The sequence below is a fragment of the Syngnathus floridae genome, chromosome 5 (assembly GCF_059516105.1).
Source record: "Syngnathus floridae isolate MCC-2025c chromosome 5, RoL_Sflo_1.0, whole genome shotgun sequence".
NCBI lineage: Eukaryota > Metazoa > Chordata > Actinopteri > Syngnathiformes > Syngnathidae > Syngnathus > Syngnathus floridae.
Genome location: NC_142417.1, coordinates 15562846 through 15580029, shown reverse-complemented (window position 1 = coordinate 15580029; position 17184 = coordinate 15562846). Strand labels below are relative to the sequence as shown.

Sequence of the window (17184 nt, the reverse complement as noted above, 5' to 3'; positions counted from 1 at the left end):
TTGACATTTTGTGGCTGTTTAGAATAGCGATCAATTTATGAAATTTCTCATCCCCTTCTCACTGTGAAGTCCTTTAGCAATCTTTTGATTTGAATTCATAATGCAAAGGTCCACTTTGGCATGGAAGTACCATTAAGTCAGTGAAATAAATTTATCCTAAGGTTGCTGCATATGAAAGTAGATTTAAATACAGTGGAGCCTCGGTTTTCGAACACAATCCGTTCCAGAAGACTGTTCGAGAATTGAATCGTTCAAATTTGCCATTTCTGTCCAATCGCGCAACTGCAGTGCACCGCCGAACGCGCAACCGTAGCGCGTCGCCGACCGCGCAACTGCACTGCGCTGGTCCCATTATTGTAACAGAGCGGTCGCTAAAATTTAGAAAATATTTTTAAAGTCCTAATGTACTTTCCAAAATTTAAGTGGACCTCAGTGCGCAGGGAGCTTAATATGGTCCGATTGCGCAACCGCAGCGCGCCGGGCGCTCAGTGTCGCATTGCTTTAAGAGCGTCTTTGTGTTTTAGGATGGCTTTACTGCTCCCACTTGCTTCCTCTGTAGGCATGATTAGAGTTGATGCAATCCTCAGAGTAACGAGAACGTAATAAAGAACGGAGTCAGTTAGCATGCGGGTCCTCTCGGCTCATCTCGCGAGGTTCGACAACCGAATTTCGTCCAACATCCGAAGCAAAAGAATCTCGAATTTTTTGTTCGAATACCGATTTGTTCGAGAACCGGGACGTTCGAAAACCGAGGCTCCACTGTAATTTGCAAAAATTGCACAAATTTTAATTCCATTTTTTCCCCAGCAGAAAGCAAGTCAGCAGAAAGCAAGTCAGACTGTGTTTGTCCGAGTAATCACAGAACTCTCTACTTGTAAAATATTTTTTTTTAAAAAAAAGCTCAACAGAGCTTTCCAAAGGACACAGTGGTTAAGCACAATGCTAAGCTGCAGCTAATATGTTTCATTCGTATTAAACTGGGGGAGTTATTTTTCTTTTACACAAATATAGGAAGGACTTAACGAGGCCTACAGTTCACAATTTAATTTATTTCAAAGTACGCATACAATTGCACACTGCACTTCTGTTGTGATATTCAATGGATGTAACAAGTAAAATAAATGAAAGATGAAAGCTTTAAATATATATGTTTATAAGCTCTGTTATTTTTTTATGGCTCCCGACAATTTTTGGGGGGTAGAAAAGGGGGCAAATGGCTCTTTTGATTTAAAAAAAAAAAAAAGGAAAGAAAAAAGAAAAGGTTACAGGAGTGACGGCACCAACAGCGACCCCCAAGTGCGTGCTTTGTCTGTCAATCTCAACCATTAACTGCGTACTTTCAAACAAAAGGGGCGGGGTTGCGTTTCAGAGACATAAAACCCATTGCACTCGGGCTTTGTGGGACCAGTCCACCAGTCAGCAGACTATCCTTGAACTTTTGAGACACAGTCTATTTGGACACACCAGCGAAATGAGGGAAATTGTGCATCTCCAGGCTGGTCAGTGCGGGAATCAGATTGGTGCCAAGGTTAGATGTTACCTGTTTTCATTTTTGTCGTTATCTATTAATGTTTGAGGCCTATGTTAATTTAAAACATGATCATTGTTGGTATTTTCCGTCATTAATTTTGGTTTATATTTACTCCGTCAAGCCTGCGTTTCCATTCTAACGGCAAATAATAGTACGAGCCAACGACGCTTCTAGTGCACAATGTTGCTCGGAAATTGCAAATTTTTATTCATCTCAAACGTTTTCCTCCAAGGCTTCAATACATTTAATGTCGCCACTCTTGTAATGGGATCGCTTTGTATGTTTGCAAGTTGGCTATTGTAAAGCATGTGTCATGAGTCCTGGGGTTTGTTTGTAGGCTTTCAAGTGTTCGGTGAACCTTTTTTTTGGGGGGGGGGTATATTTCAAGGCCAGTTCACCCATTAGAATGTTCTTCCTTTAAATGTTACGTAAAGGTGCTATTACGCTATTACGCACTTTCTTATGTAATTGGAAACATGCTTTGAGTTACCAAGATCTCTGTGTCATAACTTTGAAGAAAATACAGCTGTGTTTATGATTTTGAAATTTCTTTGAAGTTTTCTTTCCATGTTTGGTAGCATTATGTCTACAACTAAGGCATGTTTTGTTTTATTATTTTTTTTAAACCACAAACATAGTAAGGGTTGGGAAATGGAGTTCAATGTGTATTCCCTATTTGTTTTAGTGTAGACCAGATAAAGGCAAATTACGGCCCGCGGGGCTGTTTAATCCGGCCCGCCAACCCTGAATAAATTGTATTATTAATTTTTTGGGGGGTCATTTCCCCTGCAATTACTATGTTTCTCCAGTAGATGGGGAAGCGCCCGCCCGTGCATTTACTCCCGGGAGCCGTGTCAGAAAGCACGGTGCACACTCACACGTGCGTGCGCGTACTCAGTAGTACGGACGCGGCGCACTCCGCGCTCTACTTCCATAGGCTGTGACGTCAGTATTCTCGTAATTCGCGCACTGAGCTTTCAGATACAGTTTTACGCTAATGCCAGCCACAAACCTTCCCCTGGAATCCTTTCATTAAAATGACTGGCCCGACCGACACCTCGGCTCTATCCTAAGAATTACCACAACAAATTTTACTCCAGACTATGATGCACTGGCAAAAAAGCGAAACCAACAATACTATTGGTTTCTTTATTACTTTATTTAGATGTATTCTTTCACTGATTCTTCAAGATAATGTATTTGGTCAGAATGTTTGCTGTTGGATGTGATTTCGCCTCATTAGATAAACATATTTCATAAATCTGACCTGCAGGCGCTGAAGTGATGGAAAATGTTATTCATCATAACAGTGGCGTATTTAATAAGAATCGCTAAAGTGATGGAAAAGATTATTCATCATAACAGTGTCGTATTTAATAAGAATCACTGATAGTAGTTTTTGGGTGAATTTTTTTGGATGCTGTTAATAAATGCAATTGTTTTCAAAACGTTTTTTTTAATATCCATGCTTTAGTATCTACTAAAAGTAAAAACCTTTTATGCAATGACCTTTACATGTCATTTTTACTTCACACAAACACTACATCCATCTGCTCCTGGTTCGGCCCCCCGGTCAAAATTTAGAACCCAATTCGGCCCGCAAGTCAAAAAGTTTGCCCACCCCTGGTGTAGACACAAGAAAGATAATCAAGACACGTCCTGCAAAATGGGACCGTATCCTGGTTTTACGAGTGTTCATGTCTTGTTTGTCTTTAGTTTTGGGAGGTGATCAGTGATGAGCATGGCATTGACCCAACTGGCACATACCAAGGTGACAGTGACCTGCAGTTGGACAGAGTCAATGTGTACTACAATGAAGCTTCAGGTAAGATGTATTTAACTTGTGGGTGGTAATGACAGCCAAAATATTTACACACCTCACTGCTTTCATAGGTGGAAAGTATGTTCCTCGGGCTGTACTGGTTGACCTGGAGCCAGGCACAATGGACTCCGTGAGGTCTGGACCCTTTGGTCAGGTTTTCAGACCAGACAATTTTGTCTTTGGTAAGATATTGGAATTGTTTTACGCCAACGCTATTTTTATGTATTCTGCTCAGGATGCTTTTTCATGCTTTTTTTCATTTATTTTCCAACCTCTTACAGGTCAGAGTGGTGCTGGTAACAACTGGGCTAAGGGTCATTACACAGAAGGTGCAGAGCTGGTGGACTCTGTCTTGGATGTAGTGAGGAAGGAGGCTGAGAGCTGTGACTGCCTGCAGGGTTTCCAGCTCACACATTCACTTGGTGGAGGTACCGGCTCCGGAATGGGCACTCTGCTTATCAGCAAAATCCGTGAAGAGTACCCAGACCGCATCATGAACACCTTCAGCGTGGTACCTTCTCCCAAAGTATCAGACACAGTGGTTGAGCCCTACAACGCGACGCTGTCTGTCCACCAGCTGGTAGAGAACACAGACGAAACCTTCTGCATCGACAATGAGGCTCTGTACGATATCTGCTTCCGTACACTGAAGCTCACCACACCCTCCTATGGCGACCTTAACCATCTGGTCTCTGCCACCATGAGTGGGGTCACCACCTGCCTCAGGTTCCCCGGACAACTCAACGCTGACCTACGCAAACTGGCTGTCAACATGGTGCCCTTCCCCCGTCTGCACTTTTTCATGCCTGGCTTCGCACCCCTCACTAGCAGAGGCAGCCAGCAGTACAGGGCCCTATCTGTACCTGAGCTCACCCAACAGATGTTTGATGCGAAAAACATGATGGCCGCCTGCGACCCACGCCAAGGGCGCTACCTGACTGTTGCTGCCATCTTCCGTGGCCGCATGTCCATGAAGGAGGTGGATGAGCAGATGCTCAACGTGCAGAACAAAAACAGCAGCTACTTTGTCGAATGGATCCCCAACAACGTCAAGACCGCAGTGTGTGACATTCCACCTCGTGGCCTCAAGATGGCCGCCACCTTCATTGGCAACAGCACAGCCATCCAAGAGCTGTTCAAGCGCATCTCTGAGCAATTTACAGCCATGTTCAGGCGCAAAGCTTTCCTCCACTGGTACACAGGCGAGGGCATGGATGAGATGGAGTTTACAGAGGCAGAGAGCAACATGAATGACCTGGTGTCAGAGTACCAGCAGTACCAGGATGCTACTGCTGAGGATGAGGGTGAATTCGGCGAGGATGATGAAGATATGGCTTAGACTGTTTTTTCCCTCCAGCAATTTAATTCATATGACAGTTGTTCCAAATCTTCAGGTTTCATTGCTGACAAATCATATATTGTGAATCACTGAAACAAAAGGTCACTTTACATAGTGTGGCAAGATTTTTGAAAATTTCAAGTTTTCCCTTAACACAAACATATGTGGTATATTTACTATCAATAAAACAGTAAAATGATTGAAATAAAAGGCGAGCTTCTTTGGGTCAAGCAAATTTGTCTACACACAATCACCAAGATTAGTTGGCAGTACATTATTTTGTTAGTAATGTCGAACTGAACTATGTTGACAACTCAAATGCAACTCAAATGCAACTCGATGCAAAATTCATAAACTACTGTATGGCGAGGCTGACGCTGAGGAATTGTAACTTCGGCAGTGGTCAGTAGGTGGCAATGTTGGCAAAAACTTTCCAACATGGCGCAAGTAAGGGCCCTTGAGGCAAACGCGAGTACGTACGGGCACACTTCAAGCAGCTGACCCCAAATCCAAGCTTTCTTTTCCTCCAGGTCGTGATGTACAACCAACTTTGGCAAAACGTGGAGCATTCAAGGCAAGCGGAATCTTCTATCTTAATTTTGACATTGTCTTGTCTATGTGTATATGAAATAGACTGGCCTTCAAAACAATATGTGACCGGCTTACTGACTTTAAACATTTTATTGAACCAGACTCCAGTGCTGCTCTCAATTATAACCAGAAATTCGATTTTAGACTGACGGAGGATCATTTTTGCCTTTATACTCCTATATGGGTTTGTACTTTCAAGTGTAGATATTTTGGGGGTTCCATAAAACATGGTCTTCCATGAATGTGCTTTTGTTTAAAAAAACACATCATATTGGATCGAAAGTACTTTAAATCAATGGCTGCATGGAGTCTGCAACCAATAGACATGACAGAAATTCCGCTTCCTTGAGATGAATGGTGCCCTTTGTACGACCCTGGGGCCATTGACAGCTTATTAAAAATACATTTGGACATGGCCTGCAGGGCTCGTGGTATGTAGTATGATCAAACAAACCAAAAATCTGAAGACCAAAATAAATATATTTTCTTCATATCTAAACAGATTTGTCAGACAGCAATATTTCAGCTCTTTACACTCTCTCTGACAAAAGAAATTTCTCCCCAACAGTAACACATCCACACATACATCCATACTCAATCATCTCATAGACAGACTTGCAAACCTGTCACTGGAAATGCCTTCCCTTGAATTGTTACTTGCACAGAGCTCATTCTCATAGTCCCAAAACAAAACAGTTCATAAACAGTCCTCTAGGATCTGTGTGTAGTCAGCAAATAGTCTGTTAGGAGTCCATAACTGTCCCTATTTCTGGTCAACCTGAGGCTCACGTCTGTTGAAGCACATGAATCAAGGATGGCTGAAGATATAAAGGTGTGACAACCCTGATGGTAGGCTTTCTGCAAAGTAAGCAGGTGACAGGGATGGTGAAAGTTGAATACTGCAGCAGGAAGAAACACAAAGCTGGTCGTAGGTAATAGGTCATGGCCTTTCCATTTGTGGCAGCTGGTAAGTCAACTTTCCAGGGTCATCATCAACAGTGTATGGAAAGGCTCCTGACGATGTCAAGTCAAGTCAAGTCAAGTTTATTTGTATAGCCCTAAATCACAAACAGTCTCAAAGGGCTTCACATAGCCAAAAATTGACAATTATTCTCAAAGCATCCCCTGATCATAAGCTCCCAAAAGGGCATGGAAAAACTCAAAAAACCCCTGCCAGGGGAAAATGAGAAACCTTGAGAAGGGACCACAGATGGAAGGATCCCCCTTTCAGGATCACCAGGTTATAATGGATGCAGAGAGTGCACAAGTAATACATAATATGAAAATCAATGAAAAAATGGATGTCGGAGGTGCCCTCGGTTATCCTGGCCATGTCTTCAAGGGGGTTGAGCTGCAGTTCCTTCATCTTGAATTGGTCCCCGAGAATCCAGCTAGCCACGATCAGCTTTCCCCAGCCGGGGAGGGGGTGGGCAGAGAGAACAAAACAAACTCCGGCCAAATCGGCCATCACAAGTTAGTTAAAGGCCATCTCATAGAAATGTGTCTTTAAACGTGTCTTAAATGTTTCTACTGAGGTAGTAGTTCTAATATCCATTGGTAGGGCATTCCAAAGCTCTGGAGCCCGAATAGAGAATGCTCTAGACCCTGCAGACATTTTCTTGGCCCTCGGTATAACTAAAAGACTAGCGTTTTGCGAACGAAGGTTACGAGACGGAACATAAGGAACGACTAGGTCGACGAGATATGAAGGCGCTAAGCCATGCAGTGATTTATAGGTTAGTAGAAGAACCTTGAAGTCACATCTTAAATGGACCGGGAGCCAATGTAATTTGGCTAATATTGGGGTAATGTGATCAAATTTTCTTGCCCGTGAGAGCATCCTCGCAGCGGCATTTTGCACTAACTGTAGACTTTTGATACTGGACTTAGGAAGACCAGAGAATAATACATTACAGTAGTCCAGGCGCGACGTAACGTACGCATGTATAATGGTTTCCGCATCCCCGGTCGAGAGGATAGGACGAATCTTAGCAATATTACGAAGGTGAAAAAACGCAATCCTGGTTATATTCTTAATGTGTTTTTGAAAGGAGAGCGTTTGGTCAAATATTACCCCGAGATTAGTTACCGTATCACTCTGAGTGATAGTCCGGTTATCTATAGTTATAGTGGTTTCCTTAAATAAGTGTTGATAACGAGTAGGACCAATTATCAACATCTCAGTTTTATCTGGGTTAAGACGAAGGAAGTTGAGAGACATCCATTGCTTGATCTCCGCAAGGCACGCCTCGAGATTACAACAGTCCCGTGGATCTGTCATCGATAACGGCATATATAATTGGGTGTCATCCGCGTAGCATTGAAAGCTAATATTATATTTACGTATTATGTCCCCAAGCGGAATCATATAAATATTAAATAAAATCGGTCCGAGTACCGATCCCTGTGGAACACCACACGTAACATTATAAAGCTCAGAGGACGTATTACCATGGACCACTCGGTGCGTCCTGCCTGATAGATAGGAATTGAACCAGCTGAGTGCTGACCCTGAGATACCAACACAACTTTTAAGACGCCCTAATAAAATATCAAAGTCTACAGTGTCAAAGGCAGCACTAAGATCGAGTAGTAACAATACAGACGACGTATTTGAATCCATAGCTATGAGGAGATCATTAGTCACTTTAGCAAGTGCTGTCTCTGTAGAATGATTAGCTCTAAAACCAGACTGAAAGGAGTCATATCGATTATTAGCGACCATGTAATCAATAAGCTGCTGCGCTACTACTTTTTCGAGAAGTTTTGCTATGAATGGGAGGTTTGAAACTGGCCTATAATTACTGAGACAGTCCGGGTCAAGATTTGCTCGCTTAAGTAGTGGTTTAATAATAGCGGTTTTAAAGGCTATTGGCACTATCCCAGAGGAAACAGACAGATTGATTATATTTAAGACGGACGGTCCTAAAATTGGAAATAATTCTTTAAGTAGTTTGGCTGGAAGCGGGTCGAGTAAACATGTTGTTTGTTTAGCCGTAATAACCAATTTTGTAAGCATTTCAAGGGACACGCTATCAAAATTTGAGAGGGTTATTGCATGATCCCCAGCGCTAGTAACCAGCGGAGCGATTGGCATGGTATTCTTGATCTCGTCCCTAATGGACTCAATCTTTTGAGCAAAAAATTTCATAAACTCGTCAGCTGAGTGGAAGGAGCTATCGGGGGTCGGCTGGCGCAGAGTTAGCTTTGCCACTGTATCAAATAGGTATTTAGGATTGTTTTTATTAAGATTAATGACTTGCGAAAAATAACGAGTTTTTGCTAAAATTAGCGCATCTTTATATTTCAGGAGGCTGTCCTTCCATGCCTGATGGAAAACCTCAAGTTTGGTTAAACGCCATCTGCGCTCATGCTTTCTACATAATTGTTTAAACGTACGTGTTTCATCTGTGAACCACGGAGTTGGCCATCTACGGCGAGTTTTCAGACGTAGCGGTGCCACAGAGTCGATGGCTTTTAATAATGTCGCATTGAATTCATTTGTAAGATTATCGATAGAGCCGCTGTATGCGGGAAACATGGCGGTTGCCGGCGACAGTAACTCAGACAGCGCAGTTGCAGTCATGGAGTTAAGATTACGGCTGCTATAATTCCGATTGCTCTCTTGTCTTTGACAAGGAACTAAAATTTCAAATTTTATTAAGAAATGATCAGACAGAACAGTAGTGTATGGCAGTACTGCTATATTTGAGGTTGCTAGTCCCCGGGATAATACCAGATCTAAGGTATTTCCATTCTTATGCGTTGCTGCTTGTACAGCTTGCGTAAAACCACACGTATCGATTAAAGTTTGAAATGCCGAAGTCAGTGGTTCTGACGGTGAATTCATGTGGATGTTGAAATCACCCATGATAACTATATTATCTGCATTTGTCACTAGATCAGCCACAAATTCTGAAAATTCATCCAGGAAGCCAGAGTAAGCCCCGGGTGGGCGGTAAATAACAACAAGATAGAATGACGGTAACGCAGTGGATCGCACAATGAGAACTTCAAATGTTTTAAATACGTGAATTGAGCGAGGCCTAAATCTAAGCTCAGAATTTGAGATGAGGGCGACACCCCCACCCTTTTTTCGAGGACGTGCCACATGCGAGCTCACAAAATTTGGAGGCGAGGCCTCGTTAAGTGGCAGCAATTCATTAGGTTTTAACCAGGTCTCGCAAAGACCAAAAACGTTTAGATTATGTTCCGTGATAAGGTCATTAACGAGAACTGCTTTCGTATGAAGTGATCTAATATTCATAAAACCGAATTTAAGTGTAATCGGTTGATCAGGGTGCGTATCTATCGAAAGATTTTTAAACGGGATGCGAGTAAAATTGTGTTCTCTAGGCCTAATATCACCTCTCAAAAGTTTATTAGGGCGGTGGGATGAAACGACCGTGGGAATTTGATGATGAATATTTGTTACACATGTGAAGTTATCTAAAACAGGCACCGTTTCATCAGCAAGACCGGTCGGGACGGAGTGATTGGATTTGTCTACTACCCCAGTAGAAAGTGTGTTTATGTGTATTGCAGCACTATTTAAACTGTCGCGCTCTAGTCTACACGAGGAGCTATGTGTATGCTGAAAGTCTAGCCTAGCGCTAGTTAACTTTAACTTATCAGACTCCAAACCCATCCTCACAGGTGGTCTAATCACCTGTGCCCTGGCCTGCTCTAGAGTGACCTGTCATGAGAGGCTCAAACAGTAATCTATATTCCTAGAAAGAGTGAAGGCGCCTTCACGGTTAGGGTTAGGGTTCATCAGAAGAATGTGCAACAGGGACACTTGTTCCTTCATCAGCCTAGCTCTCCAAAGATGTGTCCAACTCACATTCATGTTTCACGTCCTATTAGTGACTGCTTTAAAGGCTCTCAAGCCAAACCTGCGTAAGACCTTTGCACAGACAAGTCAATGTCAAAATTGTTAGGTTAAATTATTCCACTTGCTTTTAATGCTACATTTCTGTTTTCTTACAGGTTGGTTGTGTGTTATGCTTGGCAGTGGGGGTAGGGGGTTAGCTGCACAAAGTGTGACTACTGGCTTTTGCCTCAAGCGTCCTTTATTGCGTCACGTGGAAAAAGAAGTCAGCCAACATTGCCACCTACTGAACACTGCCAAATTTACAGCTCTTCGGCATTTCCCTGGCCGCGCACGGTCCTTCATGAATGTGTTGTATACATTTATAGTTGTTTAACCTTAGGAACAAATTAATGCACTGTCAACTAATCGAATGATTGTGTATGAACAAATTTACACTCCAGAAGAATGGCTTTTATTTCAATTAAATTTCAGTTTATATTTAAAGTCCATATTAACCAAATGTTTCCGGTAGGGAAAAACGAACGTTTCCAAATATAGCGACACTATGTAAAGCTTTTGCTTCAGTGATACACAAAATTTGACGAAAGTGAGCTTTGTCAGTGATACAATTTGACTTGTCAGCAATGAAACCTTAAGAGTCAGAACAAGTATCAAATCAAATTAATTGCTGGGAAAAAATAAATAGTTTAATCCATATCTTTATCCACACCGAATGGTCCCTCATCAGGTGGAGTATCCTAGCACTGCTGGTAGTCTGACACCAGATCATACATGCTGCGCTCTGCTTCTTTGAACTCCTTCTCATCCATGCCCTCACTTGTGTACCAGTGGAGGAAAGCTCTGCGGCTGACCATGGCTGAAAATTGCTTGGACATGCGCTTAAACAGCTCTTGGATGGCTGTGCTGTTGCCAATGAAGGTGGCGGCCATCTTGAAGCCACAAGGAGGAATGTCACAGACTGCGATCTTTATGTTATTGGGAATCCATGCGATGAAGTCGCTGCTGTTTTTGTTCTGCGTGTGGCGCATTTGCTCAGCCACCTCCTCTATGGACATGCGGCCACGGAACATGGCTGCAGCGGTCAGGAAGCGCCCATGGCGTGGGTCACAGGCAATCATTTTTTTGCCCTTAAACACGTAAAAGGTGAGCTCCGGCAAAGTGAGGTCTTTGTACTGCTGGCTCTCTATGGTTGTGACAGGTGCCAAGCCTGTCATGAAGAAATGCAGACGGGGAATGGGCACCATGTTGAGAGCCAGTTTGCGCAGGTCAAAGTCGTCCTGTCCGGGGAACCTGAGGCAGGCCGTGACACCGCTCATGGTTGCAGAGACCAGGTGGTTAAGCTCACCGTAGGAGGGAGTGGTGAGCCTGAGGTTACCGGCGCAGATATTGTACAGAGATTCATTGTCAATGCAGAAGGTCCCGTCTGTGTTCTGTATAAGCTGGTGGAGCAACAGCATAGCATTGTAGGGCTCAATCGGCATGTTCGATAAATTAGATGGCATCAGGCTGAAGGTGTTCATAATGCGGGTTGGGTACTCTTCACGGATTTTGTTGATGAGCAGAGTGCCCAATCCGGAGCCGGTACTACCTCCTAGTGAGTGTGTGAGCTGAAAACCCTGCAGGCGGTCACAGCTCTCAGTCTCCTTTCTCACGATATCCAAGACAGAGTCCACCAGCTCTGCAACTGCTGTGTTATAACCCCTAGCCAAGTTGCCACCAGCACCACTCTGGCCTATAAGCCCGGTTGTAAGATAAAGTAAAGAAATTAAAAACTGCGGTTAACACTTATGACTGCCAGATCACATGGAAATAGGGTGAAACAGTTCGCATAACTTACCAAAGACAAAACTGTCTGATCTGAAGACCTGACCAAAAGGTCCATACCACACACAGTCTATTGTGTCTGGATCCAGGTCAACCAGTACTGCCCGGGGAACATATTTTCCACCTATGAAAGCAGCAGTGAGGTATATAAATATATTGGCAGTTAGTACCACAAGATACATATATATTAGATCTTACCTGAAGCTTCATTGTAGTACACATTGACCATATCCAACTACAAGTCATTGTCACCTTGGTAAGTGCCAGTTTGGTCAATGCCATGCTCATCACTGATCACTTCCCAAAACTAAAGACACCATTTTGCGGCACCATTGTTTTGATTATCTTTCTTGTGGCATGCACTACTCTAGAACACGTTGGGGAATTTGCATAAAACTCAATTTCCAAACACTTGGTTTGTTTGTGGTTAAAAAAAAAAAAAGCCTCATTATGTGGTTAAAAATATTAATCTCAAAATAGAAGATGCCCGAGTTGTAGACAAAATGGTACTTCAAAGGAACTTCCAAGAAAGTGCAAAAATAGTTGTCTTTTTCTTCAAAGTTGACATACCTCTCACTCTGTAACCCAAGCTACATTGTATCAAACCCCATTTACAAGTGTGGCTGCATTAATGCAATTGAAGTCTTGGAGCAAAACATTTAGTTTGGAACGAATAAAGCTTTAATCTAAGATTTCGCTCAAAGCTGGCGTTTCCCGGGGATCACGGACAACAAAGCAACAAAGCTCTTCCCAATGTCCCACTGTCGTTTAAATAGAAAGGCTGGCTGTAAAGGCTTACAATTAAACCCAAATTAATTATACCAAAATTGTGGAAAATGATCATCTTCGTTTTAGAGAAAAAATGAATAGAGGACCAAAATCACATAAAACGTCAACAATGAAAACAAGTACTGACTAACCTTTGCACCAATGCGGTTTCCACACTGACCGGCCTAGAGATGGACAATTTCTCCCACTTTGTTATGTCCAATTAAACCGCGGGAAAAAAACTTTTGTCTTGCCTATGTGTGTGCAAATGCATTTTAATGCCTTTGAAGCGCGGCCCCACCCCTTTCTTTTGAACGTAAACTGCGATTATTGGTTGAGACTGACATAAAGTACTTCAGGAAAGGCTTTGTCACAGCAAAATTACTCACGTTTTGATCATGCAATTGTGATCGGTCAGCTTTAGGAAACTGATTCAAATTGAGTTTTTTAATAAATTGTCATATCAATCGTTTTTGGAATACTCAGTTTTCAAAATTGTCAGGTCTAAATCCAATCAGACATTAATTCACACACTGAAAGCAAAGAGAAGAAGACAACCAGTATTCATTTTACTCACTAGGAGAATGGCAGCGAGAGTTTCAGTTACAAACTCTGTCAATTCTGAACTCTTAGTCTGCTGTTTCCTCTTTTTATTTTGGGTTAACCTGGTTACAAAGGCGGTGCTACGCTAAATGGACGGGAGTTATTTGCTGTAGCAACACTGTCTTGCTAACGAAACGAGCCGACATCCCTTGGCCTGTTCCTTGACCCCGCAGCAGACGTCCCGTTCCTCGCAGTCGGTTGTTGGCTGCCTTCTCGAACCGTGTTGAGTGCTTTCCCTCGGAGGAAATGACTGTGGAACAATGCAGCTAAACCTTCTTTTGTTAAGTTTATATTCTTGTCAAACCAACACAACACACAAATAATAATGAGTAAATAATTAGATACCTTTTGTGCAAGCCCTTCAACAGAGTTTAAGAAATGTGAGCTAACTTGTATGGAGTTACTTAAAAAAACATTGAGTAAACATGGGATAACTTATATGCGACTACTTCAACATGTATGGCTTTTCTATAACACTTAACAAGGAAGAACAATCCGCTCAACAACAATCTGTGGATAAAAACTACAGGGTTAAATAAAATTGAAAGAAGTTTTTTGTGCTAAACAGAGTGCTTTTGCAAAGACCACACTGGATTGAGCTATAAGACAGACAGAAAACTATGCTGGACCAAGGGGATCCTACTTGTAAATTATAAGGCCCTTGGCCAGACTGATCAGTGCCTCATCCAAATATAAAAACAAAAACGTGCAACAGACACTAAATTTGTTAAGACATGCATTAAAAAAAAAAAAAAAAAAAAAAAAAGAGCCTGGAGGGTTTTAAAGATAACTGGCCCAAATATACGACGGCCCCGATTATAGGACGACCCCCTCTTTTTCAAGACTTTTTGACCAAATTCAATTTTTATACAGAAAATGATTACATCTGAAACAAATGATTATAAAAATATATTCGAGAGAAAAACCATGTTATTTTGCCTCATTCAAATCATGCTAAAACTGTATCACATCTTGATAGCTGAACATTTAAATATGTAAACTAAAGTGCAACCACATTTGTAAATGAATGGCTTCTGGGTTTTGAAATGTAAATAAACCAATCTACTGTGATAAAACAACAAAATTGCAATAACTGCATTAACCATCAAATGCAAATGTGCTCGATTTGGTTCCCCCGTGAGATTTTGTTCCCCCTGCCGCGGGAGCGCGCACGCCTTGTTTGGAAAGCGAAAAACCGATGCCGTACGGCGTCGTACGGCGTCAGCACTATGTTGTTTTCAATAAAAACATGAAGAACTCACGTTTGCGTCAGTCAATTTTAATTTTTATAAAGATTTATTCTCATTTGATGTCTTTAAGTTCATCCGCGTTCTGCCATTGAAGCGGGGTGCATTCAAAGACCAGTGGTACAGACGGAACACTCATGCACTTCACCAAAAAGCAACGATATTATTACGTGAGCTCTTTGCATAAACCTCGATGGAAAGAAACTCCTCCTTTTGGGTACCGTTACATGCTACAAGGAGTATATATTACAAATTGTAATCATTATTCATCCATCCATTTTATTACTCAGGTATTTCCAAAGCAAATTAATATTGTTGCATCTATCAATTTGCTTTAAAATGACAGCGCAATATAATTAAAAGCTGACACTATAGCAATGTCATACATTTAAGAAAGAAGAAAGATTTGATCACAAAACGTGTGTGGCTTTTACACACGTTTTGTGATCAAATCTTTCATAACGAGAATGATTTGAGTGAATTGATTTGAATGAATAATTGAGAAGAAATTTCAGTTCTGAAGCCTCCTTTTGTTCCAAGCAAAGTGACAGGTGGTGGGGAGGGGGGATAAAAACTGTAACAGGAACTCTTTAAAAAATGTCAAGCCGTGAGAATTTGCGCCCCCCTTCCATTTTGAGAACGGTGAGTCCTGGTCATCGACTGGCTTTTTTTCTATCTTCCTGGGGATCTGTTCAGGTTGTGTAGCAAATTTGAACAGGTTCCCTCATTCCTTGGCCAAATTACAGGGGGGGAACACATCCTCATGGCGGCCCCGTGAGGATATGTCCCCCCCCCCCCCCCCCTTATTTTGAGAACAGTGAGTCCTGGACTCCGACTGTTTTTTTTTTCTGTCTTCCTGGGGGTCTGTTCAGGTAGTGTGGCAAATTTGAACAGGTTCCCTCATTCCTAGACCAAATTACAGGGGAGAACACATCCTCACGGCGGCCCCATGAGAATATGTTCTCTCTCCCCCTCCCCCCCGTTTTGAGAACGGTGAGTCCTGGACTCCAACTGTTTTTTTTTTCTGTCTTCCTGGGGGTCTGTTCAGGTAATATGGCAAATTTGAGCAGGTTCCCAAGCGGGGCGCATTCAAAGACCAGTCGTACAGGTCTTTGAATGCACCCCGCTTCAATGGCAGAACGCGGATGAACTTATAGACATCAAATGAGAATAATTCTTTATAAAAATTAAAATTGACTGACGCAAACGTGAGTTCTTCATGTTTTTATTGAAAACAACATAGTGCTGACGCCGTACGACGCCATGTGTCGAGCTCATAGAGCGAAGCCCCGTGTTGGTGCGCGTATCGCTTTAAAAAAGTCACGTGACCGAACGAACAGCAGTATAGTCTGTCAAGGAAGCGCGCCAAAGCTCTGTTAAAGGAAGCGCATTATCAACGGGATGGATCTGCTAAAACAATGTCTGATCTTTTGCGGTTCATCGTCGAAGTTATCAAGAATTATGGAGCAGGCCCAAATCAGATACTGGAACACTACAGTGTAGTGGAACTGGACCCACTACACTGCACTGCAGCCTCATCCGTGCCGTGTGAGTGGGTGTTTTCAACGGCGGGAGAAATTGTGTCCAAAAAGCGAAACAGGCTCAATGTCAAAACATTGGAAAAACTATCTTTGTTTTAAATAACAATTTGTATATATATAAAAAAATAATCCCAGTGCACAAGCATCCTCATTCACCTCACGTTCACTTAGATTTTCATGTTATGATACATGTTCACATTATTGACTGTAACTAAAAAATAAAATATATTTTCAATTTAAATGAATGTGAAAGAATACAATATAAAATATAATTACTGAAATTAATTAATGTATATACTAGGTCATCAAATCAGTGCCAGTCGAGTCTGTCAACTAGGTTGCCTGTAGTATTTTTAAGGTCCAGCGGGTGTCAGCAGTCAGCCACACAGTATCGACACAGTGTCAATACAGTTTGCCAATGTGTCGAAGCGATACACGACGCCTCATGGACCCATCACTAGTTGACAGACTCGACTGACACTGATTTGATCAATTTTTATTATTTAGGTATTTTCAAAGGAACTTAATATTGTTGCATTCATTAATTTGCTTTAAAATGACACTATAGCGATGTCAAACGTGTTAATTTAATAAAAAGCCACAAACGTTTTGTGATGAAATCTTTCATAACGAGAATGATTTGAGTGAATTGATTTGAATGAATGATTGAGAAGAAATTTCAGTTCTGAAGCCTCCTTTTGTCCCAAGCAAAGTGACAATTTTAGAGAAAAATTAATAGAGGATCAAAAAATCATATAAAAGATCAACAATAAAAGTATTTACTAACCTTCGCACCAATGCGGTTACCACACTGACCAGCCTAGAGATGCACAATTTCTCCCATTTTTATTTATTTATTTATTTTTGTGTATAATAACCTCGTCTTGTCCAATGAAGCCGTGTCACAAAGCGTTTTGTCTCGCAATGCCTGCGTGTAATGGGTTTTGATGCCTCTGAAGTGCAACACCCCCCCTTTCCTTTTTTAAAGCAAGCTACATAGTTGTTGGTGGTGAGAATTCCTTATTTTTTTGTTTCAATAGGCAAACACTTTTTAGGTCAAATAAATTGATATTGATAATGATAC

The 17184-nt window shown here is 41.9% G+C and overlaps 2 protein-coding genes across 7 annotated transcripts; one reads left to right on the top strand and one right to left on the bottom strand.

Moving 5' to 3' along the window:
- The first annotated feature begins 1363 nt into the window (after positions 1 to 1363).
- On the top strand, positions 1364 to 4902 carry LOC148398394 (tubulin beta chain-like). Its single transcript, XM_088376580.1, has 4 exons — positions 1364 to 1528; positions 3248 to 3356; positions 3425 to 3535; positions 3635 to 4902. The coding sequence occupies exons 1-4, from the start codon at positions 1472 to 1474 to the stop codon at positions 4690 to 4692; spliced, it is 1335 nt and encodes a 444-aa protein (XP_088232706.1). The 5' UTR covers positions 1364 to 1471; the 3' UTR covers positions 4693 to 4902.
- A 5643-nt stretch (positions 4903 to 10545) lies between these two features.
- On the bottom strand, positions 10546 to 14518 carry LOC148398393 (tubulin beta-1 chain-like). Of its 6 annotated transcripts, none has more exons than XM_088375167.1 (4): positions 12862 to 14518; positions 12140 to 12248; positions 11955 to 12065; positions 10546 to 11849 (listed from the first exon to the last, which is right to left on the bottom strand). In XM_088375167.1, the coding sequence occupies exons 2-4, from the start codon at positions 12168 to 12170 to the stop codon at positions 10855 to 10857; spliced, it is 1137 nt and encodes a 378-aa protein (XP_088231293.1). In that variant the 5' UTR covers positions 12171 to 12248; positions 12862 to 14518; the 3' UTR covers positions 10546 to 10854. The 6 variants fall into 6 exon arrangements, with proteins under 6 accessions (XP_088231293.1, XP_088231294.1, XP_088231295.1 ...); XM_088375168.1 differs by having other exon boundaries at positions 12140 to 12193; XM_088375169.1 differs by having other exon boundaries at positions 12140 to 12176.
- Between the last annotated feature and the right edge of the window lie 2666 nt (positions 14519 to 17184).